The 27,978-nt window shown below is 36.6% G+C and overlaps 1 protein-coding gene and 1 non-coding gene across 2 annotated transcripts; both read left to right on the forward strand.

The window, feature by feature from the left end:
• Positions 1–27,960, forward strand: CLEC1A (C-type lectin domain family 1 member A). Its single transcript, XM_049782924.1, has 6 exons — positions 1–55; positions 11,734–11,826; positions 15,584–15,760; positions 22,069–22,220; positions 26,679–26,797; positions 27,810–27,960. Exons 1-6 carry the CDS (start codon positions 1–3, stop codon positions 27,958–27,960), a joined length of 747 nt encoding a protein of 248 aa, XP_049638881.1.
• On the forward strand, positions 21,744–21,949 carry LOC126023359 (small nucleolar RNA U3). Its single transcript, XR_007500503.1, has one exon. It is a non-coding gene; the product is annotated as a small nucleolar RNA U3 (small nucleolar RNA).
• Positions 27,961–27,978: the final 18 nt, after the last annotated feature.

Below are 27,978 nucleotides of genomic sequence, written 5' to 3' on the forward strand. Positions count from 1 at the left end.
ATGCAGGCCAAGTACAGCAGCACGAGGGACATGCTGAATGCTGAGGAGGACTCCTCATGACCCTGCGCTCCCATGCCTCTACTGCAACCCCAGCGGACAGAGCTGAGGCACGCAGGTACTGCCTCTTTCCCAGGCTCCAAAGAATTCAGGATCCTTGCGAAATGCCTGAGACACATTTCCTTTCAGGTGCAAGTATAGAAAAGAGAGAAAGGGGCTGTCCTGTCTGATCTTAGTATGTAAAGGTCTTTGTGCAGAGTAGGCACCTTGGATATGGGCCCTTTGAGAAACGAAGCTGAGTCTGAATGCACCGCTTATATTGTGCAGTTGAATGTGAGTTTTTATCAGGTTGTAACTAAGACAAGATGAGATTGTAAGCACAATTCAAGCAGGTCTCTACTTTTTTTTGTTTTGTTTTTGTTTTGGGCCACACCCGGCGGTGCTCAGTGGTTACTCCTGGCTGTCTGCTCAGCAAATAGCTCCTGGCAGGCATAGGGGACCATATGGGACACTGGGATTCGAACCAACCACCTTTGGTCTGGATCGGCTGCTTGCAAGGCAAACGCTGCTTGCTATCTTTCCGGGCCCATGCCTCTACTTTCTACCTACAATGTCAGCTGTAATCTGATTTGGAAGTTGAGACTGATGAGTTGAGTGTGTGTGTGTGTGTGTGTGTGTGTGTGTGTGTGTGTGTGTGTGTGTGTGTGTGTGTGTGTGTGTGGGTGTGGGTGGCCTGAGGATATAGCTCAGTGGGAGAGCATCTACCTCCCGTGTATGAGAGGCTGGAAAATTAAAAATTATGATTGTGGAAAACAATTGTTTGTTTTGCACCCATAGCTTTTGTTTTTTTTTTTTTGTTTTGTTTTTTTGGTTTTTGGGCCACACCCTGTGACGCTCAGGGTTACTCCTGGCTATGCGCTCAGAAGTTGCTCCTCGGCTTCTTGGGGGACCATATGGGACGCCGGGGGATCGAACCGCGGTCCCGTCCTAGGCTAGCGCAGGCAAGGCAGGCACTTACCTCAGCGGCCACCGCACGCCCCCTGTTTTGCACCCATAGCTTTGAAGAAAGTTTCTAAGTAGGTATAATTCAGCCTAGTGCATTGTTATAAAAAATTCTGCATCTTAAAGTTGTGGGGTCTTTGGAAAGCCATATCTACATCAGATATTTGGGTTCATCATCTGTGAAATGAGGGGACATTTAAGTACTTCCTTTTTTTAAGGTGATTTCAATTCTGAAATTCAGATTCATGATCTAAATAGGGGCATTCGATGCAGTTGCACCAAATTCCCATTCCTTGTTCTTTTGAAGAAGGGAAGCTTCCAAACAGTGTATCATCTAGGCTCCTTTTAGGGCCAGTGGTTTAATGCGAGGTTCAAAGGATACAGGGCACTTGGATCTTACAGTGGTGGGGATTTTCTGGGGCCACACTAGTGGTGCTGGGACTCCCAGCACCGTACCCTATGATGCTCTGATTTTTGAGGCTAGCATCCTGTGAAACTCAGGTGGTGAAATTCAGGGACCTCGTGGTACCTGGATAGAACAAGTGTTGGTTGCAGACATAGGCATGCACCTTGACTCTTAACTCCAGGCACTATCTATCTCTCTGGCCTTTATTCCTGGTTCTGTTGACTCAGGATTTTCTATGATGAGTAATTTAAACAATTTTAGTTTTGTTTTTGGAACATACCCATCAGTGTCGAGGGCTTACTCCAACCTGCATGTACAGGGATGACTCCAGACAAGGCAAACACTCTCCAGGCTATACTACTTCTTTGACACTAAATTAAATAATCAAAACATTTAATTTTCATTATATTTAGCTTTTCTGTTATAATTTTATTTCTGTTTATTCACATTTGATAAGTAATATTTTTCTTTTCTGTTCATACATACTTAGAGAAGATTATTCTTTTCTGGACGACTCACCCTATCTAAGGAAAATGCAACTTAAATTTTAATGAAAGGAAAATATATCATACTATAAATAGACAGTTTTAGCTTATATCTTTATTTTTAAAGTGGGCATGCCCAGCTGTGCTCAGGGCTTACTCCTGCCTCTCTGATAGAGGGTAATATGGGGTTCTTGAAATCAACACTGGGTTAGCCCCATGCAAGGCAATTGCTCGACTCACTGTACTCTTTCATTACCTGTATTTATTCTCCCAGGATTAGGTTCTAAGTCACATACAACCCTTGCTAATCATGTTTTAGTGAACAAATTGCCTAAGTACTCTGGGACCTTCAGCTTCATTTTTTTAAAAGTAAAGTATTAATAAGAGTGAATACATAGAAAATTATATACTCTGTTTGGTTATAATATGTGGTTAGCATTATTCTTAATAGCACTTATTCATACTAAATCCTATTTACTTGAGTTAATGTTAAGTAGAAATAACAAAATCTCTTTGATCAAGTGACTCTATATGGTAAAGTTAGGTTTACCTAGGTAAGGTTCTTGGCACATAAATGATACTCCAAAAAGATTCTTTTACATATCCTTTTCATGAAGATTCTTAATGTGATCTGTTTAACGGTTTGGTCTCAGTCTGCTTTAGAGACATACTCATCTATTACACCTATCTAACATGTCCTTTCTCCTTCATTATATCCAGGTTTGGTTTAGCTTCTTTCATTTGGACACACACTTTCCACTGTTTTATTTTATCCATTGAGAACTATTTTTCCTTTCTCTCCTTTCTTCACTAAAAATCCTCATACATATTCTATTCACTGAATGGCCCTTTATGTGATACCAAGTTCTTCCTCTTTCCCCTCCAGTCATGCTCCCCCTACCCCCTTCTGCTTTTATTTTACTTTTTTACTATACAACCCATCTTGTAAATTCCTGAGGAATGACGGGGATTTCCAACTTTCTTGGTAGGAAATCAAAGAGACCATACTGGGGACTGAGTCTTCATACAAAGAACACAGTTTTTACTACAAAACTTCTTGTGAAGTATCAGTCTGAGACTGGGGTTTTTATTTAAGTGGCTCAAGTGTAACTGTATCCTTCACCTTTAACTAGAGCCAAAAATTCTCAGGGGATTAGACACCCACATAATCAGGAACAGGGTGTACAAAGAACTTCTGCTAAAGGAGAGAGAACAGGGTGTGGAGCAGAATAAAGGACCAGTTGAAAACATCTGTCAGCATTTTGGTAAGGAAAAGAAATTGAGATAGTAGGAGTAAAATTCAAAGAGGAGTCTCATGGACGGGAACATCTGCAAATAGTTACCTACCCCCACATGCATGATACAATGTTCTCATCTCATGATAATACAAGTATTTATAAGAATGCCACTCTATGTCTTTTTTTAGGAAAATAAATTTGGCATAATATTTCTGTTAAAGTAATAGAAAAAAATAACAGGATTTTTTTCTGTCAATGAAAGCAAAAGATTCTGATTCAATATAATGTGGCACCAAGGTCTTGAGTGAGAGTACATTGGGTAGAGCACTCATTTGCCTTGCACACACTCAACCCTGGTTTTGATTTCCAGCATTCCATATGGTTCTCAAAGCACACCAAGAGTGATTCCTGAGAGCAGAAGTAGAAATTAGAGTGTGTCCCCAAAACAAACAGCAACAAAATCATAATGTGGCACCATTGTGACAGGAAGTTAAGTTTCTCTTTAGTTTGAACAAAAAAGAAATTATTACAAAATAAATAAATTTCTTTCTCAGTATAAAAATGATATTAAAAAAAATCAAACAAGAGCCTAATGAGATACTCAATGGACTGTGCAGAGGTTTTGCAAACTAGAAGCCTGGGTTTGGTACCAGGCAGTACATAGTCTTCAAAACACTGCAGGGAATGAACCCAAAGTATAAAATTGAAGTAACCCTTGAACACTACTGGGGTGGGGCACCAAAACCAAAAGGGAGGGGCAGTGGAAGAAGCAAACAAGTGAATTATAAATAGCAAAAATGAAAGACATTTCCCATACAGTTTCCCACACATTTTTGCTTGAGATTATGCATAAGTCTGGCCTATTGGAAAGTACTGAGGATATAAGGCCAAATATACATGACTCCTATTTATAAGGAAATTTGAAGCCTGATACAATTTTGTAGCCAGACAGCCAGATTGATAAGGTGCTACTATAGAATGCATTGTCACTTCTGTCTGGCAGGATTAGAAAAAGTCAGACAAGGTGAGAGAAAGAGAATGACTGTTGAGTTGAATTGGCTTTAAGATGTTTCCTATGATATGTATTGAGTGGTGGAAATTAAGGGGCTAAGCACTACAAGTAGTCAGATACATGAGTAGAAATTTTAAGTTACTTGGTTATCTTCAGAGAATTATAAACAATATATAGGAATAGAGTTGGTAGGGGAAATTTGACTAATGATAAGCTAGGATCTATTGTATTCTATTGTAATATTTTTATTCCTTTCAGAAGTTAAAATGAGGTCACTAAAGGATTTATAGAGAGTGACATAATCCATTTTGTTTATTTATTTTTTAAAGTAAATTTATTTAAAGGAAATGTATCATAGTTGACATAACTGATCATAATACATTTGTTTCAAGATGGCAGCAAAGTTATAAAAAATAAAGAAAATCTAAAAAATAGAAAAATAATTGGAAAAAGAAAAGTAGAGTTTATTAGCATTGTATTGTGAAAATTATTGTATCACAAGATGATCTATGTTTCAATGAGAATAGATTAAAGAAATTAAAATTAGAGGCTTGAGCAGTGGGTGCCGCAGTAGGGCATTTGCCTTGCACGCATCTGATCTAGGACAGACCGGACCATGGTTGGATCCCAGGCGTCCCATATGGTCCTCCAAGCCAGGGAGTAATTTCTGAGCGCAGAGGCAGGAGTAAACCCTCAACGTCACTGGTGTGGCCCAAACACCAAAAAAAAAAAAAAAAAAGAAAGAAATTAAAATTAAAAGAGTTTATTCCTGAATCTATGCAAGAAACTAAGAACATGCATGGGGAAACTGGGAAGGAAGAGCAGTGACCTGCCATGAAGGTCAGGTTTGGGTTATTGGTGACTGGTAGGAAGACAGAGATCACAGTAGTTAACTAGATTTTATTTGATGCTAAGTGCATAGTGCTTTCTTACTGGAAAAATAGGAAAGATAATGAATTCAATTTGAATTTTAGATGGCCAAATGAGAAGGGATATGCATTGGAGTCATTCAAAGTTGCATGTGTAGAGAGTATCTATATCTATCTATCTATCTATCTATCCATCTATCTCTATCTATCTATCTATCTGTAACATTACTTCAATAAATACTTCAAGATTTCATATTTCTACATATATATATATATGACTCTAACACTATCAACATTTAGGTTAGAATTGAATGTTACAATGAGTGATGGATCTGGGTTCAATTTTTCGGCATCCCATATGGACCCCCAAGCCAGGAGCAATTTCTGAGCGCAGAGCCAGGAGTAACCCCTGACCACCAAAAACCAAAACTAACCAAAACAAAAAAAACCCAAAGCAAACAAAAAAAGAGATTACTAGACACTAGATGCTATATTTAGAAACTCGGGAAAACAAAGCTTGGTGAGAGAAACAGCTTTAAAAAATTAAATATTCCTAAAAATCAGATAGGATTAACATTGTTCAGTGATAGGAATGTATTAAATGCACAGTAAAAAAAAGTCTTGCTTCTTAAGCTGTTTATTTCTTTAAATTTTGTTTTGAAAATTATTTTTTATGTTTTTATTATCAGCAAATGTTTTATTTGTATACTCTCTATGTACATATGTACATATGTTTCGTTTTGCACAAAATTTCTAGAGTGAAAGGGGCCACAAGCAGAAAATGTTTGTGAAGTTCTGCATTGAAAAAAGTATTCCTGAAAGAATGAAAGAAAAAAAGAAAAAAGTATTCCTCATCCTTTTTTGTACAGTGGTCCTTTTCAACCCTTGTTTTATTTCCTGTGCTTCTACCACCCATATCACCTCTTCTATCAGATAAATCCTAAATCTTGTGTTGTGATCCTTCATTTAAGTGATTTTTTTTCAAGCTGTGGCCTCTATAGAATAGCCTTGGTGTTCAAAGGTTCCCTCCCATTTGACCTCTGATTGAGCAGCGCTGTTCTAAAAGACACATGCTTTGGGAAAAAATTGTACCTGGTCTATGTAATCCCCTCCCTTTCTCTACAATGCCTGATTCCTGGAGTAGGGACAGAGGGTGGTACAAAACATGACAATTTAGCTTCAACTCTGCCACTCCTTTGCAATGTGACTTTAAATGATCTACAATTTCTAGTTCTTTTAACGATGCATTCTATTTCTATCAGAGCAGGAAGTCATGTCTACCTTTTTTTTTTTCTCTCTTGTAAACGCTGGGAGTGGGAGTTTACAAAACTTCCCCCTGTAGGCCTAACAAAGTATAGCTAATCAGCTCTGACAACTCTTTATCCATCAGGTTTCTCACGACTACAAAGCAATTTGTACCTCATAGCTTCAGCCTGATGCAGTTGTTGCCTTTTTATAGTAAAGCTATTGTAAGGATACAGGAAAGGGGTGTTATTTTTCTATATATATCTTATTATTCCTAGGGATGTTTATATCATTCCTTGGCCTGTCCACACCTCTTTTCTAAACTTTCCTCAGGAGACTAGATCAGAGATTCTCTTCCAAAAGGCAAAACCACAAGAAAGCCAAGCCAAACTGAAACCCCTCCCCGCTGGTTATTTTTCTTTTTTTAGGATGATGTTTGCTAAAGAGACCATAATGGGATTAGGAGAATTTGGAATAAAATTCAGAAACATTAAACCCATGCTTAGAAGTAAATACCTATGGATAAAAAGAGCATTATAAAGGGAAAGAAAAAAATTGAAAACATTCAACGCTGTGTTCTTTTTGCCATGCAGACCTGGTTTCCTGGAAAATGGAAATGGTAGAAAGTCCCCCAGGGTTTTGTTAAGCTGGGTGTTTAGAAGAGGTGGGTGCTGATCAGAGTAGAAGAATTTCTAAATGTTCAGGCACAGATTTTTTTTTTGAAGCGAATCTAAAACCTTTTGTTTCTTTTTCTTCTTATTCCATCCTAGAGACAGTGTTAGGACAGAGCTATTATGATTATTAGAGTGCTCTAATACTTCACAATAGGATTTAAATTATTTTTAATTACCCTTCCTTTCACTGTTATTTTTCTCGTTAATTTATTTTCATTAAAACACTATGGTTTACAAAGTTGCTTATAATACAGCTGTTTCAGTCAGACAACTTTCCAACACTAATCCCATCACCAATATAGCCTTCCTTTCACCATTGTTCCCCAGTTTCACCACCCCAGCTAGTCCTTGCCCCTTGATTTGCCCTCTTTACCAGTAACATAATGCTTGTTCCAACAAAAGCTTCATGGACAAGCAACAGCCTTGAAACTAGTTTTACAAGAAGTGCTGGCGTGTATTTGTTTGTGATGGCCAAGAGCAACAGTTGCCCAACTATGGTACTTCCAAGGATTTCACATTAGTTTGTGGAACCCATACACCAGGTTGATTTCCATAATTTTTTCCTATACCTGATAATTATTTCTATGTTTTTCTTCTTTGGTTTTGGTTTTTGATTTTTGTACCACACCTAGAAATGCTTAGAGCTATTCCCAACTCGTGTTTGGGTAACCATGAGTTGCCAAGTAAGAAACAGAGCCAGCCTGCCATTAAGGCATGTCCTAAGTTCATTGAGCTAACTGTTTAGCCCTTTATTTCTAATTTTAGCCAGGAAAATAATCTAAAAGAACTATTTTAAAATAATTTTATGCCTTTGAAAATGCTAATTTGAATAGTTTTGAGGAGAGTTCATTAGAATATGATCAAAATTTTTTGTAGGTAATAGATGTATTTAATCATTCATTTATTCTACATTAACAGAATTTATTTCAACCTTCCAAGTGAATGATCCATAATAGTAACTACACAATGATTATAACTAACTAAATGATCTTTTCCAGGAGTTTACTTTTTACTGAAGCAAAAATTCATTAGTAAGTTAAATATTTGATGAGAATAAAATAGAAAAAAACAAAGCTACATGCTAATTGGTCCAATAAAATCTTAAAATCTAGAAATATTCACAAGGTTTTTTGATTTTGTTTTGGTTTTTGGTTTCTGGGCCACACCCAGTGGCAAGCAGGGGTTACTCTTGGCTCTGTACTTAGGAGTCAAGCCTGGCAGTCTCAGGGGACCATATAGGATGCTGGGGACTGAACCCTAATCAGATGCATGCTAGGCAAACACTCTACCTACTGTGCTATCGTTCTAGCCCCATCACAAGTTTTAATTTTCTTGGGCTATATGGAAACTTAAAAAGACAAGTTTTGGCAGGAGATCTTTGAGACTGTCCTCTGCCCTTTGATGTTATTATATGATGTTCTGCTGATTTATTTAACATTAGTGCTATGAGAAATTACAGCATCAATTACCAGGAAAATATAGTCCAAACTATATGGGGTAGCTAGTTGAAGAAAAGAAGAGTGTAAGCAGAATGTTTTCATTCATGAAACAGAATTCTCGTGAATTCATGAAAATTCACTAATGATACAGAATTTTAAGCTATTCCACAGAAACCATTATGGCTGAAAGATTAGCAAAGTCTGCCCTCTGCTGACAAAATATATTGCTGAAAAAAATCCAGACTAAACCAAACTATAAAGTTTAAATTTAGATAACTTTAAGTTTCTCTGTAAAAAATAACAAAAAAACTTAAGGGCCTGAAATATAGCTCAATGGCTGAGCACGTACTTCACCTCCTAGAGATCCTGATTGAATCCCTTGTTACATGGTGCCCCAGGCACTACTGAGAGTAAATTCCTATCACTGAGAACCACTGAGTTTGGTCCCCAAAACAAAACAAAATTGGGAGTGGAGTGATGTTGCAGTGATAGGGCGTAAGGCCTGCCTTGCATGCGCCCTGACCTAGGACAGACTGCAGTTCAATCCCCCTGGAGTCTCATATGGTCCCCCAAGCCAGGAGCGATTTCTGAGCGCATAGCCAGGAATAATCCCTGAGTGTCACCTGTTGTGGCCCACCCCCAAAAACAACAACAACAACAAAAACACACACATAAAACAAAACAAAACAAAACCCCTTCAAAATTAAAACACATAAAAAAGCTTAGACCTGGGGTTGGAGCAATAGCACAGCTTGGGGGCGGGGGGTTGTTTGCCTTGGGTGTAGCAGACCCACATTAGATCTCAGGCATCCCATATAGTCTCCTAAGATTTCCAGGAGTGATTTCTGATTGCAGAGCTAGGAGTAACCCCTGAGCAACAACAGGTGTGGCCCCAACACCAGAAACAAAAGCATAGACTTTAGTATGTTAATAATATCTTTGTTGACCTACTTTGAAATATTTACTTATTCAAATCTTTATTTAGTACTTAGGTGTCAGTGTAGGAAATACATTGGTGAACAAGACAATCAAGATCATTGAGATTTTAATGGAATGTACCTTCAAGGGAAGATAGTGGATAATAATAAATGAAAGCTGTAAAAATTGGGGCCAGAGTGATAGCACAGAGGGTAGGGTGTTTGCCTTACACTCAACCCAACAGGGTTTGAACCCTAGCATCACAAATGGTCTCTTGAACCTGCAATGAGTGATTATTGAGCACAGAACGAAGAGTAACCTTTGGGCGCCACCTGGTATGGCCTCAAATCCCCCCCATAAAGCTGTAAAAATAAATAGTCCTTAGTAATCTTATGTTTAGAAAGCATGAATATTATGGGCCAGAGTGGTGGCACAAGTGGTAGGGCATTTTCCTTGCATGTGCTAACTTAGAATGGACAGCAATTCCATCCCCCAGGTCCCACATGGTCCCTCAAGCCAGGAGCGATTTCTGAGCACATAGCCAGGGTAACCCCTGAGCATCATCAGGTTTGGACCAAAAAGCAAAAAAAAAAAAAAAAAATCAGACAAACAAAAACAAAAAACAGAAAGCATGCATATTAGACTCTTGTTCTTATCCCAAGTGTGCTGCATTTAAACTGAATGCACAGAAAAGCGCATCTTGTGACTACTACACCTGAGGCTCAGGTAATGGAAAAGCAGAGATAGAATTAACCAAAGGTTTCAATACATTATATTATATTCAATACATTATATATATTAAATATATTTAATCAAAAGACATTGTAAGTAGACATTTGAGTGAAAAAAAAAAGGTTATTTTAAAGTGATGAAAGATCTAAATAGGCTCCAAATGAAAATCTTTTTGTGAGATGTATAGCCACAAGTAGTTGAGCACTGAATATGTTAGGTTTAGTTCTGCAGACCCTGGATATCATTCATCAAAGCACTTCTCTCACAAGAATGAAGAAGAAAGAGATATGGTAAATTTTATTCAATGCAATAACAAAAGTTATTAGAAGATTTCAAATTGTAAAATGCCAAATTCAATGTCAAAGTCAAAGTCAACTGTGAATGTGGATAAAAAAGCAAATGATTTGAATTTTTTATTAATATAATTAAAATCACTGGAAATCTTTATGAAAAAAATAAATATTAAGAAAAATACTTACATTAAAGCATGTCAATGTTGACATCAATGTTTTAATTTATTTCCCTATTTAGTTTATTTTTCTTTGGGGGAATTTGGGGCAACAAGGATATAACCTAGGATCTCATATATACAAGACACATTTTATACTACTGAGCTACATCTCTGATTTTTTAATTATTAGCTATTAAATTCCAGAGAAGTACTATTATATTTTCCACTTCATAGTTTTTAATCACCTATCATTCCTCACTTATAAATAAAACAGTACAAATATAGCTATCTAAATATACTATAGTAGAGGATATTGCTTAGATAGGAAATGAATTTATATTGACTTGACTTTATATTTTAGAACATATATGAGTCCTCAATGCCATGAACACCTTACTTTCATATCAAGATCTAGAGGTCAGTGTTTGAGGATTTTGTTCCCTCTGTTTCACTTAGATGCTTAATTTGGGGGGAAATGTATTTTTCTTGACCACAGGTAATTCAGATTGATAAATAACCTCCCTGGATGATGGATACACTTATTGTTCAGCAAATCACTGCAATTACAGATGACAAACTTGATGGGTTTGGACAATGGAAAGATGCTGGCTTCAGCTCCTTTATTAGCTAAGTGCTGGAAATTTGAGATAGCTTAAATCCATCCTTGAGAAACTCATGATTTTTTTTTCTTTAAAGTCTATTTTTAAGAGTTGTAAAGAAACAAATAACTGTCAAAACCCTTATCAAAGAGGTAGTTTCAGCAAAGGCATTCATAAAAAGAAACAGCAAGTGATTTTTTTTTCTCATGCAGAATTTATTTCTTAGAAGTAAGTATGGAAGATTGTGGGTAGGTGCCACTTTCAAAAGTCACAACAAATAGATACCATGTTTTGTCTTTTGATTGGTCAAATCATCACCTTTCTTGTTAAATCACTGTAGATACATTTTATAACTTCAGTTTAGTCTATTTAAAAGATTGTGTTTTAAAAATTTATAAACAAAAGGTTATAAAAAATTGGTTAAGTATGTGATAATACATCAATGATGCAAAGTAGGGATGCTGGCTAGGAAAAGGTGGGGATTTCGAAGAGATCTAGCTGGCTAAGTGCTGCTTGGCTTGTAGCCCTGGATGGTGTTTACCAGGACAGGGGGAATGTTATCTAGGCCTTGATTACCACTGTGGACCTTCCCAGAAACAGATCTTATTGCTGACACTGAGCCAAGAGGAAGAGAAAATCTAACTCTATTTTCTCTTTGGTTTTCAGCAGCTATTTCTCGAACCTGGCGTCCACTGGCTCTGACCTTCCTGGCTTTCTGCTTGGTGCTACTGATTGGCCTAGCTGCACTGGGGCTTGTGTGTAAGTCTGCATTCTGACTCGTTGGGTGGGGGAAGAGACTGGTTCCAAGATTTATCTAGGAAGAGAAATATTTGCTATGGATTGAAAGAAAAAAATTTAATTCTAGAGCCTGTGGATAATTTTAGATACTTTTTTTAAAGTGCATTTACTTAAATGATAAATAGTGGAAAATGTCTCAAAACCCAGTAGTTACTTTCCAGGAAGACTTTTACCTTCTGTTTTAATGCATTACAACTTTTTGTTTGTTTGGGGGCCACACGCTGTGACTCTCAGGGGTTACTTCTGTCTGTGCTCTCAGAAATGGCTCCTGGCTCAGGGGGCCATTAGGGACACTGGGGATCGCACCTGGGTTAATTGTGTGCAAGGCAATTGTTCTACTGCTGTGCTATCCCTTGAGCCCTAATGTATTACAACTTTTAACTTTTTCCAGATGGTTCTATACTTATTTATTTTCACAAAAGAATAAAGGGACAATTATTTTTTCTTTGTGTATCCTAAAACCATGGGCTAAATGAAAATTTTATTTACTACTCACTCACTATAAGAGCAACCAGTTAGGCTTTGTGGTTTGCAAGATTGCTGCGGAAAGGCTAACACGTTACCTCCTTTCTGCACTCAGTTCTTGTCCAGAGTGATCATTTCCAATTGGCATTGTCATAATGGTCCCTTCTCTACTTTAGCTACTCCACTCCTTACCTCTATCCTTTATGGCAAGCTTCCCATAAAAACAATGCCAGTGGAATCTTGTCTCTATTGTCTTTGGGTATTATTGCCATACCATCTTTTTTTTTTTTTATATCCCATATTTGAGTGTGATCATTTTATGTCTATCCCTTTTTCTTTGGCTAATTTTGCTAAGCGTAATATTCTCCATATTCAATCATGTATAAGCAAATTTCATGACTTCATTTTTCCTAACAGCTATGTAGTATTCAATGGGTAGATATACCACTGTTTCTTTGTGTATTCATCTGGTCTCAGACAGTTGAGTTATTTCCAGATTTTTGTTACTGTGAATAGTGATACAATTTATAGGAGTGCAGATGACTTTACTGCATTGTGTTATGGAGTCCTAGGGTATATTGCCAGGAGTGATATTGCTGGGTCATAGATCCTGATCAATTTCTAGTGTTATGAGTAATGTCCATATTGGGTTTCTTGTTTGTTTGTTTGATTTTTTGTTTGTTTGTTTTTGGGTCACACCTGGTGGTGTTCAGAGATTATTTCTGGCTCTGTGCTCAGAAATCGCTCCTGGCAGGCATGGGGGACTATATGGGATGCCAGGATTCGAAACACTGTTCTTCGAGTTGGCTGCATGCAAGGCAAAGGCCCTACCGCTGTGCTATTTCTCTGGCCTTCCATATTGTTTTTCAAAAAAAGCTCTATCAGTCTATGTTGATCAGCAGTGAATGAGAATCCCTTTCACTATCCTTGCTAGAATTAGTTGCTCTTATTCTTTATAGTGCTTGCCAGTCTTTGTGTTATGAGATAATATCTTGTCTTCACTAAATCTCAATCATGAGTTTGTAACTGTATCTATGGTAGTTCAATTAAAATTTATTTTAAAAGGGGCTGGAGTGGTAGTACAGTGGGTAGGATGCTTGCTTAGCATCTGGCCTACTTGGGTTGATCCCTGAAATTCAATAAGGTCCATGAGCATCCCAGGGGATAAGGGAGAGAAATATGGGATGCATACTGGGAACGGCGGTGGTGGGAGGATAACATTGGTGGTGGGAATTGCCCTGATTCAATGTCATATGTGCCTAAAATATTACTGTGAAAGATATGTAATCCACTTTGGTCAAAATAAAAATTATTATTATATAAAAAAATACAAGTAGGGGCCGAAGAGATAGCATGGAGGTAAGGCATTTGCCTTTCATGCAGAAGGACAGTGGTTCGAATCCTGGCATCCCATACAGTCCCCTGTGCCTGCCAGGTGTGACCCCCCCAAAAAAAAAACCCATAAGCTACACAATTAAAAAAAAAGATAAAAAATAGACGTTTTTGAGGGAAGAAAACTTTTAAAAGTAAATAAAAGCATTTCTTCAATGTTAGGAGATTGAACTTCGCAGGTTAGGATTACTATGGGAATCTTTCTAGCAAACACATTGCAGGTAATGCATTGTCATTATTTCAAGGTGATTTTACTTGACATTCCAATGTCAGCATGAAATATATATATTTTTTGGGGGGCCACACCCGTTTGATGCTCAGGGGATACTCCTGGCTAAGCACTCAGAAACCGCCCCTGGCTTGGGAGGACCATATGGGATGCTGGGGGATCAAACGCGGTCCTTCCTTGGCTAGTGCTTGCAAGGCAGACACCTTACCTCTAGCGCCACCTCGCCAGCTCCAAAATATATTTTTAATTATTAAGCAAATATTTAATGTTGCAACTCTTTAGCTCATACATACAAAGGGATATTATAAATTTCAATTTTTCCATCTTTATTTATATCATCTATGGCAATGAATTTTTTTCAGTATAAACTACTTTTTGCTGACAGACCAATTTAAAATAAGAATATAAATTTTAAAATAAAAATCTGGTATGTAATATTTCATTAAAATTCTTTCAGTTAATAAAAATCCATTTTTGTAGAATTCTAAGAAATTATAGAATCATTTAACAAAATTATGAAAATCAAGCAAGTAAAATGCACATGGAAAACTCTTTTTAGTTTTAGACTTAGAAAGTCAAGTTCAAAATTTTTTAAAAATTGGTTAATTTACTTAGATTTTTCTTCAATTGTTAGGAGGTCATATACAATTATTGATTTATTTTGGATTTGAGGGTCATAGCCAATGATGCTGATGGGCTATTAGTGTTGGTGTCTGAAATTTAATCAAGGTTGGGCTTTGAAAAAGAAGCTCTTGTTCTCCATCACACCAAGAACAAGGTTTCATGTAAAATATTAGAGAAAATTTACCAGCTTTTGTTTGTGACCTAAAATGTCAGCATGCAAAGAAAGTGGAATGATTTTATTTCAACTGGTAATTTTTGAAAATATCAATTTTTTAGAGCTTTAAAAGAATATTCATGATTTATGAAAGATCTATTAGATTAAAATCTGGAAGAAAACAGCTGAAATTTTCTGTTCAAGATATTAGGGAATATGCGTTTTTGTCACTGGATCTAGTTGAAAAAAATTTATAATAGGATAATATGACTATTTTAGTGACTGAGTAAAATAACAATATATTATAGTGCATTGTTTTTAATGGTCGATAATGACATATATTTTTAATTTAGATTGAGCAATGATTTGAGTGCGTAAATAAAAATATTTACTGAATAGTAAATACAGTTAAGGAATTCATTCCTGTCATTATAGAATATTATAACTCCACATTTTCTGGAAAGGCAAAGACAAAATCATTAATTTGCTGAGGCCAAAGCAAGTCATTATATACGGACACTAGACCCAAATAAGGGCACTATATTCAAACTTGAGATCTTAAGAAATGCATTATTTGGTGTGGGGGAGAGCAATAGAGCAGCGGTAGGGCGTTTGCCTTGCACGAGGCTGACCCAGGTGGGTCCACAGATCTCCGACGTCCCATATGGTCCCCCAAGCCAGGAGTGATTTCTGAGCGCATAGCCAGGAGTAACCCCTGAGCTTCACCAGGTGTGATCCCAAAACCAAAAGAAAAAAAAGGAAATGTATTATTTTGTCTTTCCCTTATATAGAGGCCATAAAAATGGGAAATAGCAATAAAACTGTGTACTATCTGATTTTTCAACTTGGGTTAGTTTTTCAGGTTTACCAACGCTCCAATACTCAGAAAGACACCATCTCTCAAAAGGAAGAAAAGTTGGGGAACCTATCCCAACAGCTGCAATTTCTCCAAGACCAAAACAGGAAGTTGACAGAAACTCTGAAGCGTGTGGCTGAAAAACTTTGTCGTGAACTCTACAACAAAACTGAAGGTGAGTGAGTTCTGGACACTAACAGAAAAGCTCAGTATAGGATTGGTCTCTCTTATCAGGGCTCCAATGAACCTCATTTGGCTTACCTGATAAATATGGTAAAGAGCTTGAGTATCCAGGTTATCAGTGATTATGGGAACAGGTAGTTCAGATTCACACAGGGTTGTTTTGTTTGTTTGTTTGTATTGTTTATTTTGATTTTGTTGATGGCTAAATCCAGCCTCCTGGCTCTGCACTCATGAATTACTCCTGGGAGTGTTAAGGGATGCTAGAACCTGGATAGGCAGCATGCAAGGCAAACATCTTATATAGTGTACTATCCAGATCCACACAGGTCTTTTTTTTTTTTTTTTAGGGTTTCACCTGGCGATGCTCAGGGATTACTCCTGGCTCTGTGGTCAGGGGTCATTTCTGGTGATACTCTGAAGACTAAATAGGATGCTAAGGATGAACTCAGATCAGCAGCATGTAAGGCAAACATTGTACCTTCTGTACTATCATCCCAGACCCACACAGGTCTTTTTTTGACTTGAAATAGTTTAAACAGCGGCTGGAACAATAACAGCTGTAGGGAGTTTGCTTGCAAGCGGCTGACCCATGACGGACCTCGGTTCAATCCCTGCATCCCTTATGGTCCCCCAAACCAGAAGCAATTTCTGAGCACATAGTCAGTAGTAACCCCTAAGCATCACTGGGTGTGGCCCCCAAACAAAATAAAACAAAAAGTTTAAACAATAAAGACAATTTTTGAATCACTTAAATAACAAAACAAGTAAATAAAATACACGGTTCGTTTTTATATATATATACTTAACCCACTATTTTTGGTATACACTACCCTGATTTATATTCCCCAAAATGCATATAACAAACATGACGTATTCTTAACACAAAATTTAAATCAAACTATTGCTCCCAAAAACAAGAAAAATCAACCAATTCCTTTTTGTGGTTATTTCTATTTACTCTTTTTGTGTAGATAAATGTTTTCTATTTAACAAAATTTATATTTACATTAGTATAATGCAATTAAACACTTAGAATTATCAGTTTCATTTTAGATAACATTTTTAAGGAATAATGTAAATTAGAGATTAATATCTCAGAGCTATTACTCAATATCTGTTTTCCTGTTTTTTTGGTTTACTTTTTTATTTGATTACAAATATGATTGTGATTAGGTTTCAGTCATGTAAAGAACACCCCCTTCACCAGTGCAACATTCCCAACACCAATGTCCCAAATCTCCCTCCACCCACCCCACCCCCACCTGTACTCCAGACAGGCTTTCCAGTTCCCTCATTCATTCACATGGTTATGGTAGTTCTCTGTGTAGTTATTTCTATAACTGCACTCACCACTCTTTGTGGTGAGCTTCATGAAGTGAGTTGGAATTTCCAGCCCTCTTCTCTTTGTCTCTGAGGATTGTTGGAAAAATGACTTTTATTTTTCTTAAAACCCGTAGATGAGTGAGACTATTCTGCATCTCTCTCTCTTCCTCTGACTTATTTCATTCAGCATAATAGACTCCATGTACATCCATGTATAGGAAAATTTCATGACTTCATCTCTCCTGACGGCTGCATAATATTCCATTGTGTATATGTACCACAGTTTCTTTAGCCATTCATCTGGTGAAGTGCCACACAAACTCAAATATCTTGGAGTCAACTTGACCAAAGACGTGAAGGACCTATATAACTATAAAGCCCTGCTCCAAGAAATAAGAGAGGACACACGGAAATGGAAACACATACTGTGCTCATGGATTAGTAGGATTAACATCATTAAATTGGCAATACTTCCCCAAAGCATTGTACAGATTTAATGCAATCCCTCTAAAGATACCCATGACATTCTTCAAAGAAGTGGATTAAGCAATTTTGAAATTCATTTGGAACAATAAACACCCTCGAATAGGTAAAGCACTCCTAGGGAAAAGAAGTATGGGAGGCATTACTTTTCCCAAATTTAAGCTGTACTACAAAGCAATAGTTATCAAAACATCATGGTATTGGTATAAAGACAGACCCTCAGATCAGTGGAATAGGCTTGAGTTCTCAGACAATGTTCCCCAGACATACAATTACCTAATTTTTGACAAGGGAGCAAGAAATCCTAAGTGGAGCAGGGAAAACCTCTTCAACAAGTGGTTCTGGCAGAACTGGTTAGCCACTTGCAAAAAAGCAAACTTAGACCCCCAGTTAACATCATGTACGAAGGTAAAATCCAAATGGATTAAAGACCTTGATATCAGACCTGATACCATAAGGTATATAGAACAATACGTAGGTAAAACACTCCATGACATTGAGACTAAAGGCGTCTTCAAGGAGGAAACTGTACTTTCCAAACAAGTGGAAGCAGAGATCAACAGATGGGAATACATTAGGCTGAGAAGCTTCTGCACCGCAAAAGAAATAGTGCCCAGGATACAAGAGTCACTCACCGAGTGGGAGAAACTATTTACCCAATACCCATCAGATAAAGGGCTAATATCCAAATATACAGGGCACTGACAGAACTTTACAAGAAAAAACATCTAATCCCATCAAAAAATGGGGAGAAGAAATGAACAGACACTTTGATAAAAAAAGAAATACAAATGGTCAAAAGGCACATGAAACAATGTTCCTCATCACTGATCATCAGGGAGATGCAAATCAAAACAATGATGAGATACCACCTCACACCACAGAGATTGGCACACATCACAAAGAATGATAACAATTGGTGCTGGCGGGGATGTGGAGAGAAAGGAACTCTTATCCACTGCTGGTGGGAATGCTGTCTAGTCCAACCTCTATGGAAAGCGATATGGAGATTCCTCCAAAAACTAGAAATTGAGCTCCTATACGATCCAGCTATACAACTCCTAGGAATATACCCTAGGAACACAAGAATACAATACAAAAACCCCTTCCTCACACCTATATTTATTGCAGCACTATTCATAATAGCCAGGCTGTGGAAACACGGTTAGTTTCTAATTTATCTTGGCACATAGAAATCTGAAAGTTTCATAAGTGTGTTTACAAAACCTTCCTCACTAAGTAGTTAAGAATTATAGTTCTAGAATTTTAAAAATAACTTTAAGGATCAGGTTTAAAATGCTGATAAGTTGAGTCAGATTTCTATAGTATTTGTGTAGATACCCCCAAATCTGTAATTTGAATAAGGACCTCCTATGATGGTGAATGATGTCCATGGTAGACATAGATGTTTGGATAAATATTACTTAAAGAAACCTATAAAAAGCATTTCAGCCTCATATTTTCTTTGCCCTTCATTCTTTTGGAGTTTCATATTATCCAGCTCAATCTAATTCATTGCATGTATTGGGGACAATATGATATAATATAAGTAATACAATGTAAGCCTCCAATTTCATAATATTCTAGGGACTCTAAAGTAGAAAGATAGGATGATGTATCCTTGTCTCCCCTACACACACACACAAACACACACACACACACACACACACACACACAGAGCTTTTTCTGCCCTAACCAGCCTGGTAGCAGGATTTTTCAGTTAACTCTTATCAATGGACACACTTTCATTTCTCAGTGGTTCTTTCCAACTGAACTAATGATTTCACTATTCACAAATGTTTTCTTACTGTTTTTAAATTTCATTGATGAGTAATCAATGAAAATATTATCTGCATTTAATTACTTAATATTATAGCACAATGCTTTGGGGCATATATGCACTGGGAAAATTATTTTTAAAATCATAATAAATGCTTCTATAATCTTGTATAATTTTCCTTATGAATTTTCTGACAACTCAGTAAATATTCCTTTGTTGGATGACATAATATTAAAAGAAAACTCAAATTTCTTCTAAATCTATAATTGCTGAAATTTGTATCTGATCACACATAATAAAAACCAAAAAAAAACCCCATTATACAGGGGCTGAAGCAGTGGCTCAGTGATAGGGAGTTTGCCTTGCAAGCGGCTGACGTAAGACAACCTTGGTTTGATCCCCTGACATCCCATATGGTCTCCCAAGTCAGTAGCAATTTGTGAGTGCATAGCAAGAAGTAACTCCTGAGCATCACTGGGTGTGGCCAGAAACAAAGAAACAACAACAAAATCATTATACAGATGAACTAGATATAAAGCCTATTGGGGCTAGGGAGAAAAGTCAAAGGGCTTAGGTATTTGCTATGCTTTGACATTCAACCTCCAGCAATTGCATGGTCCCTTGAGAAAACAACCCTGACTACCAAGCCAAGAGACGCCCTGTCCACTGAGGAATGTGTAGCCAAACCCAACAAAGAATATATATGCAAATATAATAATGATAGTCCTTAGTCTTATGAAACTAGTAAAAAAATTGGTTTGATATTAGTACTGATTTTTATTGTTCTATTTTTTCTCTTTTCATTATTAATCTATCAATTAAATCATTCACTCATTCATGAACCCAGCTGATTTTATTTGAGTATCTACTGATTTTACCAAATAAAACAAACAATACTTTCTGACCTCGTATTCTAAATATATGGTAGCAATAAATACTTTTGGGCACATGAAACAAAATGATCAGTTTTTCCCAAAATTTTATATTATCAGTACCCAGACTCCCCACATTGGGAGGAATCCTAGGTATATAATTGATTGGTTAACCTAAATACAACATAGGAAAAGTTTAATTAATTTATGAGAATTAATAAATAAATAAAATAAAATAAATAATAGGGGATTTAGGATAGGAAACAGAAAAATACAAATAAAAATAGAGTATTTGCTTGTATGTTGGGACTCAGATTTTAACATGTTAATATTTCATACTAGTTTAAAATATTTTAATAGATTTTATTATACCACATAGACTAATTTTCCTTTGACTTTCTTTTTGTGTGTGTGTGTGTGTGAGGTGCATCTGGCTGTGCTCAGGGATTACTCCAGCCACCACTAAGGACCACCACTTTGTGGGGTTCAGGGGATGGTATTGGGCCTGGAACCCATGTTGGCCTCTTTCAATGCAATTGCCCTGCCCACCCACTGTGCTATCTCTCTGGTCCCAATTATTTAAGGGACTTGACTGGTCCTAAACTTGTAATATGTCTCTAACTCTCCAAGGTCAAGTAACCACAGATGCATTTAGAAACCCTGACTGATTTCTATATTTCCAACTACCCTGGCATTGTTTTTTTCACTCTTGACCAATTCATGCCTTTTTTTTTTTTTTTTTGTATTTTGAGGCCATACTCAGTGATGCGCAGGTGTTAATTCTAACTTTGAAGTCAGATATTAATTTGGTGGTAATTGGGTGACCACATGGGATGTCAGGGATCACACCCAGGTCTGCCTTGTGTAAGGAAAGAGCTGTACCTGCTCTGCTCTTTCTGGCTCACAATTCTCTTACCTTGATATCTATCTTCATTTCTAATACATAAGGCTTACAATGCTATGCATGATTTGCTTTTTATTTATGTATTTTTGTTGGAATTTTATTTTCTTGTGTTTAATATGAGAACTCTATTGATATGTATTACATTAAAATTTGTTCCCATTTTGGCATTCAATAAAATGAACATGACAGAAGTTCCAATGTACACTGAGCTTATTAAAATGTTTTATGGTGCTGAAGTGGTAGCACAGTGATAGGACATTTGCCTTGCACTTGACTGACAATGGATGGATGCAGGTTCAATCCCCACCATCCCATATAGTCCCCAGAGCCAGGAGCGATTTCTGAGTGCAGAGCCAGGAGTAACCCCTGAACTCCGCTGAGTGTTTTAAGATATTCAGTATCCTCTTTGTAGAGGTAAACACCATAGATAATGAGAATATGATTTTTGTCACTAAATTTCATAGTGGATGAAAGAAAGTAATGTTTGCTTTAAATTACAATTTATTCATACTAATTATAATTATCTATATTGGGTGTTCAATCTCTATTTGTAGTTATTTTTGTTTGTTTCGTTTTGTTTTTGGCAAGTAAGTCTCTACAAGAAAGTGAATCAAAGACTATACTTTCAGGGATCATTTCTATAGTAGGTGACTAGAGAAGTTTCTCTGATCGTATAGAGCACCTGAAGCTACGAGAAGGAGACAGGGCATCCTTTCCTGAGCGTGAAGCTGGCTCTAGTTGTTGCTTCTGCGGCTGCCTTTGGCCATTGATGATCGTTCTTCCCTTCCTTTGGAATGGGTAATGGGAGAGGATGGAAAAAAAAAAAAAGACAGGGAATCAATTCTTCCCCTTGTCCTCAAGTACTTAAAATATAGCTTGAAGAGAGTAAAGACAGAAAATTGGGATTGAAAATCATATGAAATTGATTTCTTTTCCAGAACACAGATGCATCCCTTGCCCAGATATGTGGAAGTGGCATGGGAACAAATGTTACCATTTCTCTAAAGAAAGCAAGAATTGGCAATGTTGTGATCATTTCTGCACCGCTGCAAATGCCACCATGCTGACTATACACACCCAACAAGAGTTGGTAAGGTCCTGAGTAGTAGTCAATGCTCAGAGTACTCTCATAGAAAGTACTAGAACTTTGCAGTTGGTACAGTAAATAATGTGCTCCTGAAACATATAAAGTATCACAAAACAAGACTGCAGCAATTTTTAGGGCTCGAGACGTGAATCCAATGGTTTCTTAAGCATTGCGTATAGGAGACTTAAGTTTGATTCTAACTAAATACCATAGATTAGAAATGCCCTCCTTTGCAGGGTGTAGTAATGACAGCAAAGAAATGTTTCAAGAAATAAATAAAAGAGCTTTACAAGAAATATCTGAAGAGAAAACTGCACAGAATCTCTACTGTTGTTGGGTCATTTCATTCCAAGTCTCAAATTTTGGAATGTGCTCCTAAGGTCTGTTAAAATAGGATGATTCTCCACACTCATTTCTTAGAAAGGACAGAGAAACCTTCAAACTCCCCATGTTTCAGGATCAACTGAAAAATGTCTTAATTACATTTTGGGGGGAAGGAGGGATAGGAGGGAGCTCTCAGCAGTGCCTGAGGGCTCAGGTGCCATTTTCACTGATACTTATGGGTGATGAAGGTCTATTCAAACCTGGCAGTGCTAAGAACCACTAGGGCTGCACCTACCTGTACTGGGGGGTTCCATGCACTCTCAGGGATCTAACTTAGTGCCTTACACATCCAAGACATATAGTCCAATCTATTGAATTATCTCTAGCTACGGTGTCTCACCTTTTTTGGAATTTAGTTAGAAAAGGAAGATGAAAATAACACTCCCAGCTATTCCTTATTATACATACATAAACATATACATGTTACATATGTGTATATATATATTTATATAGGTTTTAGGGCCACATCTGGTGGTCTTCAGGCATATTTTTGTTTCTGCACTCAGGAATTACTCCTGATGGGCTCAGAGGACCATATCAGGATGTCGGGAATGAAATCTTTGGATTGGCCACACGCAAGGTCTAACAGCTGTATGATCACTGTGGTCCCAAACCTACAACACCCCATATTTCCAGGAAATCTCCCATTCCAGTACTAACCAGGTTTGACCCTGTTAAGCTTCTGAGATCAGACAAGATACTGCATGTTCTGGGTGGTATGGCTATAGACCGCTCTTCCATTTTTACTGAAAATATTTAATACAAATCATAACTGTTAATGAAATAAATATAAATATCTGCAATAAATTCATTGTTTTCCAGAAGTTTCCAGTTTTTAACTGGACTGATAACAGTCTATCTTGCCTTTAGATTTAATTTCTCAAGGGTTATGGTTCTTTATCACTGTTTTAGCAAAAGTTCTTTCACAAATTAAATTATTAACAAAGGATTATTTAATTAAAATCAGTTCCCAAACCACTATCCTTCTGCTTGCAAGGCAAACGCCCTATCTCCATGCTATCTCTCTAGCCCAAACCAATATATTTTTAATAGTTTATCTTTTTTTGTTTTGTTTTGTTTTTTGGGGCCACACCCATTTGATGCTCAGGGGTTACTCCTGGCTAAGCACTCAGAAATTGCCCCTGGCTTGGGGGGACCATATGGGATGCAGGGGGATTGAACCGAGGTCTTTCCTTGGCTAGTGCTTGCAAGGCAGACACCTTACCTCTAGCGCCACCTCACTGGCCCCAATAGTTTATCTTTTAAACAATTATATTAATGCTTTCTTCTATTTATATCTTAACTTATACTTTTTTCTAAAATCTGTGACAAATGATCTATTATAATTTCTCTCATTTAATAAATGCTATTTTTAATTTATTCTTGACTGCCTAATTTAAACAAAAGGAGATCATTTATTTGACTAAGAAACAGTGTATTCTAGTGTAAGTCCTTCTAATTCTACTTCTTTATTCTTTTTCTTTCTGTGGTCAGGGCTTATGTCTGGCTCTGTTTTCAGGGATCACTTCTGGCTGGACTTCAGGAGGCCTTTATGCTGCTAGGAATTGAACCTTGCTCAATTGAGTACAAAGCAAACACTGTCTCTTCTACACTATCTCTTTTAACTCCTCCTAATCTTATTCTTTGTTTCTTCCACCCCTGGGACATATTGAAGATTCAGGTATAAAATTAAACAAATAGTACCAGAAAAAAATCTCTATGAATGTTAGAGAACTATTTTTCTATGAGTACTCTCTATATATATTACATATATTTAAATAATCTTATGTGATTTATTTATGGACTTTTTAAATTAATTTTTTATTTTGATCATAATTGTTTACATATCTTTCACAGTAGTATTTTAGGTACATATTAACATTGAATCAGGGGAATGCCCATCACCAAATTTGTCCTCCCCCTCCCCCTGTTCCCTTCCTGCAACCCATATCCCCACCATCACCCCCCCCCCCCCGGGCTGCTAGAGTAGGTGGTCCCTTCTTTGTCTAGCTTACTATTAGTGATCATATATCTGTTTGGTCCTGGTACCCTCCCTTGTTTCCCCCTCTATTTGAGAGGCAGAGCTAGATAAATTGAGTTATGTGGTTTTGTTTAAAGGAAAGAAAAGCAATTTATGGACTTTTATTTTAAGGGGCAAGCATTCACTTGTAAATTGTACAGTTTTAAGTATGTCTATAATTTTTAAAGTCTGAATATGCTAATATTTATTGAATTAATAAATGTCATAATTATCTGAGGAGTTGAGGACATAAGAATGACTAAGACTATATATATATATATATATATATATATATATATATATTGGTTTTGGGCCACACCTAGTGGTGCTCAGTGGTGCTATTGGCTTTGTACTCAGAAGTTACTTCAGGCTTGGGGACCATATGGGATGCCAGGGATCAAACTTTGGTTGGCTACATGCAAGGCAAACAGCCTACCCATTGTGCAATCTCTCTGGCCACAATATACACATATATGTATATACGTATGTATATAGATGTGTATCTTGATGACTTAATAGTATACTGGAAAATAATGACATATAAATAATTTTAACAAAATTATATTAAAGGATAAGACAGGATGACAAGAAATAACTAACTTTAAAATATTTTAGGTTAGATTGTTGACCTCAGCAAACAGCCAGTTGTTTTAGCAGGAAAATGAATTAATGCAGATACAGAAGCAATAATGCATATAGGAAGTACAATCTCATGACAAAAGATTTAAATACTTCCCCAAGAACAAAAGTAGAAACAGATGGAATTAAAGGGACTGTTGCACACTAAGATTCCTTTGGAAAAATGTATGAAACTCGGTGGTTTTTCATTCCTGGTGCTGCAGCAATCTCTCATTGACTTAGTGGTTACTGGATAGGAGGCAGTCTCTTTCTCCTGTCTGAGATACAAGATATCTGACTCCATTCTATAATGTGTGTTGATAGCAGGTTCACACACTGCAGTTTCCCAAATTCATTCACGTAAAGTTTCTATTCTTTTTTTTTACCTGATATTAAAACAATTGTCATATATTATATGCATAGAACAATATTAAATACATAAAACTTGTCATTTACAACCCTTTCTACTTAGAGACACAGATTATCCTTCCAATTTCTTTTACCACTTTCACAATAAAGCATATTCTTCTTTCCTTCTTCTTGTACTTCCCTTTACATTCTGTTCCTGCACTTCTCCTTTTTCATCCTCTGAAACACTCTTCTCTTTATAAATCTCCCTCTGGGGCTGGCGAGATAGCATGGAGGTAAGGCGTTTGCCTTCCATGCAGAAGGACAGTGGTTCAAATCCCGGCATCCCATATGGTACCCGTGCCTGCCAGGGGCGATTTCTGAGCATAGAGCCAGGAGGAACCCCTGAGTGCTGCTGGGTGTGACCCCAAAACAAAGACAAAACAAAACAAAGTAAGTCTCCCTCTGATATTTATTTTTTATCAGTCTTGGTATTTAATGATATTGCTTGAAAATAATGAGTTATTATAAATCTTGGTTGATATACATTTTGGTTTCAGGGTATCTGTACATACCATATGCTTATTAAGACCAAATAAATTCCTTACTAAGCTAAAATAAATTTCTTAACTAAGACAAAATAAATTCCGTAACTAAGATGAAGTAAAGTTTTAAACTTGAACAAATTAACTGATCTCAGCACAGATGTCCCTTTCCTAAAAAGTGTTATTATTCGAATGACTCACATGTTTTATATTTATATATGAATATATTTATATAATACATAGATATATCTATGTATACATATAATCTATATATAATATATTATATAACTGTACAATAAATACAATATAACATAAATATGATATAATATATTATATAATATGTATAATAAAATATGATTATAATATATCATTTATAATATATAATAAATATATAAAATAAATATTATATGAATATAGTAAATACATATTATATAAATATGTATTTACTATATTTATATTCAAAATACTGGCTACTTCGCACGTCCCAGTATATATGTATGTTCTAACATCTCTAAATCTAAGAGTTTTCTTATGTAATTTTCACAGGATTTTGCCATGCCTCAGAGCTACACTGAGTTTTTCTACTCTTACTGGACAGGCCTATCTCGCAACACCAGTGGCAAATACTGGCTGTGGGTGGATGGATCCTCTTACTACCCTGAACTGTAAGTCTTCATAACATTTTAGAGAAAGACATTTCATAGGAAAAGTTTTCTTGAGAAACAGAGTTCAATCATTTTGCTTCAGTCATCACTAACCTAATATCTACACTGCTCTGGGTACTAATCTTAGAAGGAGTTGTTACTCATCTGAACATGGACTGTACAATACAGTGCTTGTTCTTAATTGGCATTGAAACCCGCAAGAGATACCAATACTGAATATTAGCTTTGTGTCTGAGGAGAACCTTTTGACAGATTTTTCTGAAATTTATAGTTCAGAGTCTGAAGTCTTAATATGAAAATACTTAAGTGTCTGGGGTGTGAAAGGGGGAGGACCGAGAAAAAAGGGAGAAGAGAGTGAGAGTGTGGTAAAAACAAAACCCAGATTGCAATCTGAGTTGATTAATGCTACATAACTTGTCAATTGCCAGGGATAGTGTCAGATTGTTCACCTTGAAAGGTGAATGCAGTGAAATGCATAACACTGCTGGAAAATTATAGTCTCTGAGGATAAATATAAATGGCATAAGATAAAAAGGAACATTGCAATTCAGTTTTTCTCAGTACATTCAGATAGGATGTGCATGTGGTAGTCTGACATAGACCAAGGCAAATCTATCCCAACGTATATTTAATTTAAAGTCATATTTGAACAGTTACATTTCTTGTTAGATAACTTGGGCTTTATTCTCTTAGGTGATACAACTTAGTGTAGTCACTTTAATGCTATAATGCATAATCTGAGTCACAAAAATGTAATTTTAGATGACTAAAATCATGAGAATTGAAATTATGAACCAGATTATTTTTTATTTATTAGTACTTTTTGTCATTTTTGGTGTCTGAAATTGAGAATGGAAATTTATAGGCTGAAAGGAAATAACTGAGTAATCTAATTTTTGTAGTCTATCATTTGGGATGCCTAGTCTAGACTTTTATTAAGTATAGTACATTTTCACTTACTTTCTGAGTATTTCGTGGAGCCAAATTCAATGAATTTTCCCTCTCTTTTCAGGTTTGAGATAAAAATAGATTTCTCCAGCTCAAGGAATAGGGACTGTGTGACTATTCTCAATGGAAAGGCTTTTTCAAAGGACTGCAAGGAGTTGAGACGATGTGCCTGTGAGAGAAAGGCCACCACAGTGAAGCTGGAGGAGCTCCTTTAGTTTCTGCAACCCATGAGG

Source organism: Suncus etruscus, chromosome 11 (genome assembly GCF_024139225.1).
Source record: "Suncus etruscus isolate mSunEtr1 chromosome 11, mSunEtr1.pri.cur, whole genome shotgun sequence".
Taxonomy (NCBI): domain Eukaryota; kingdom Metazoa; phylum Chordata; class Mammalia; order Eulipotyphla; family Soricidae; genus Suncus; species Suncus etruscus.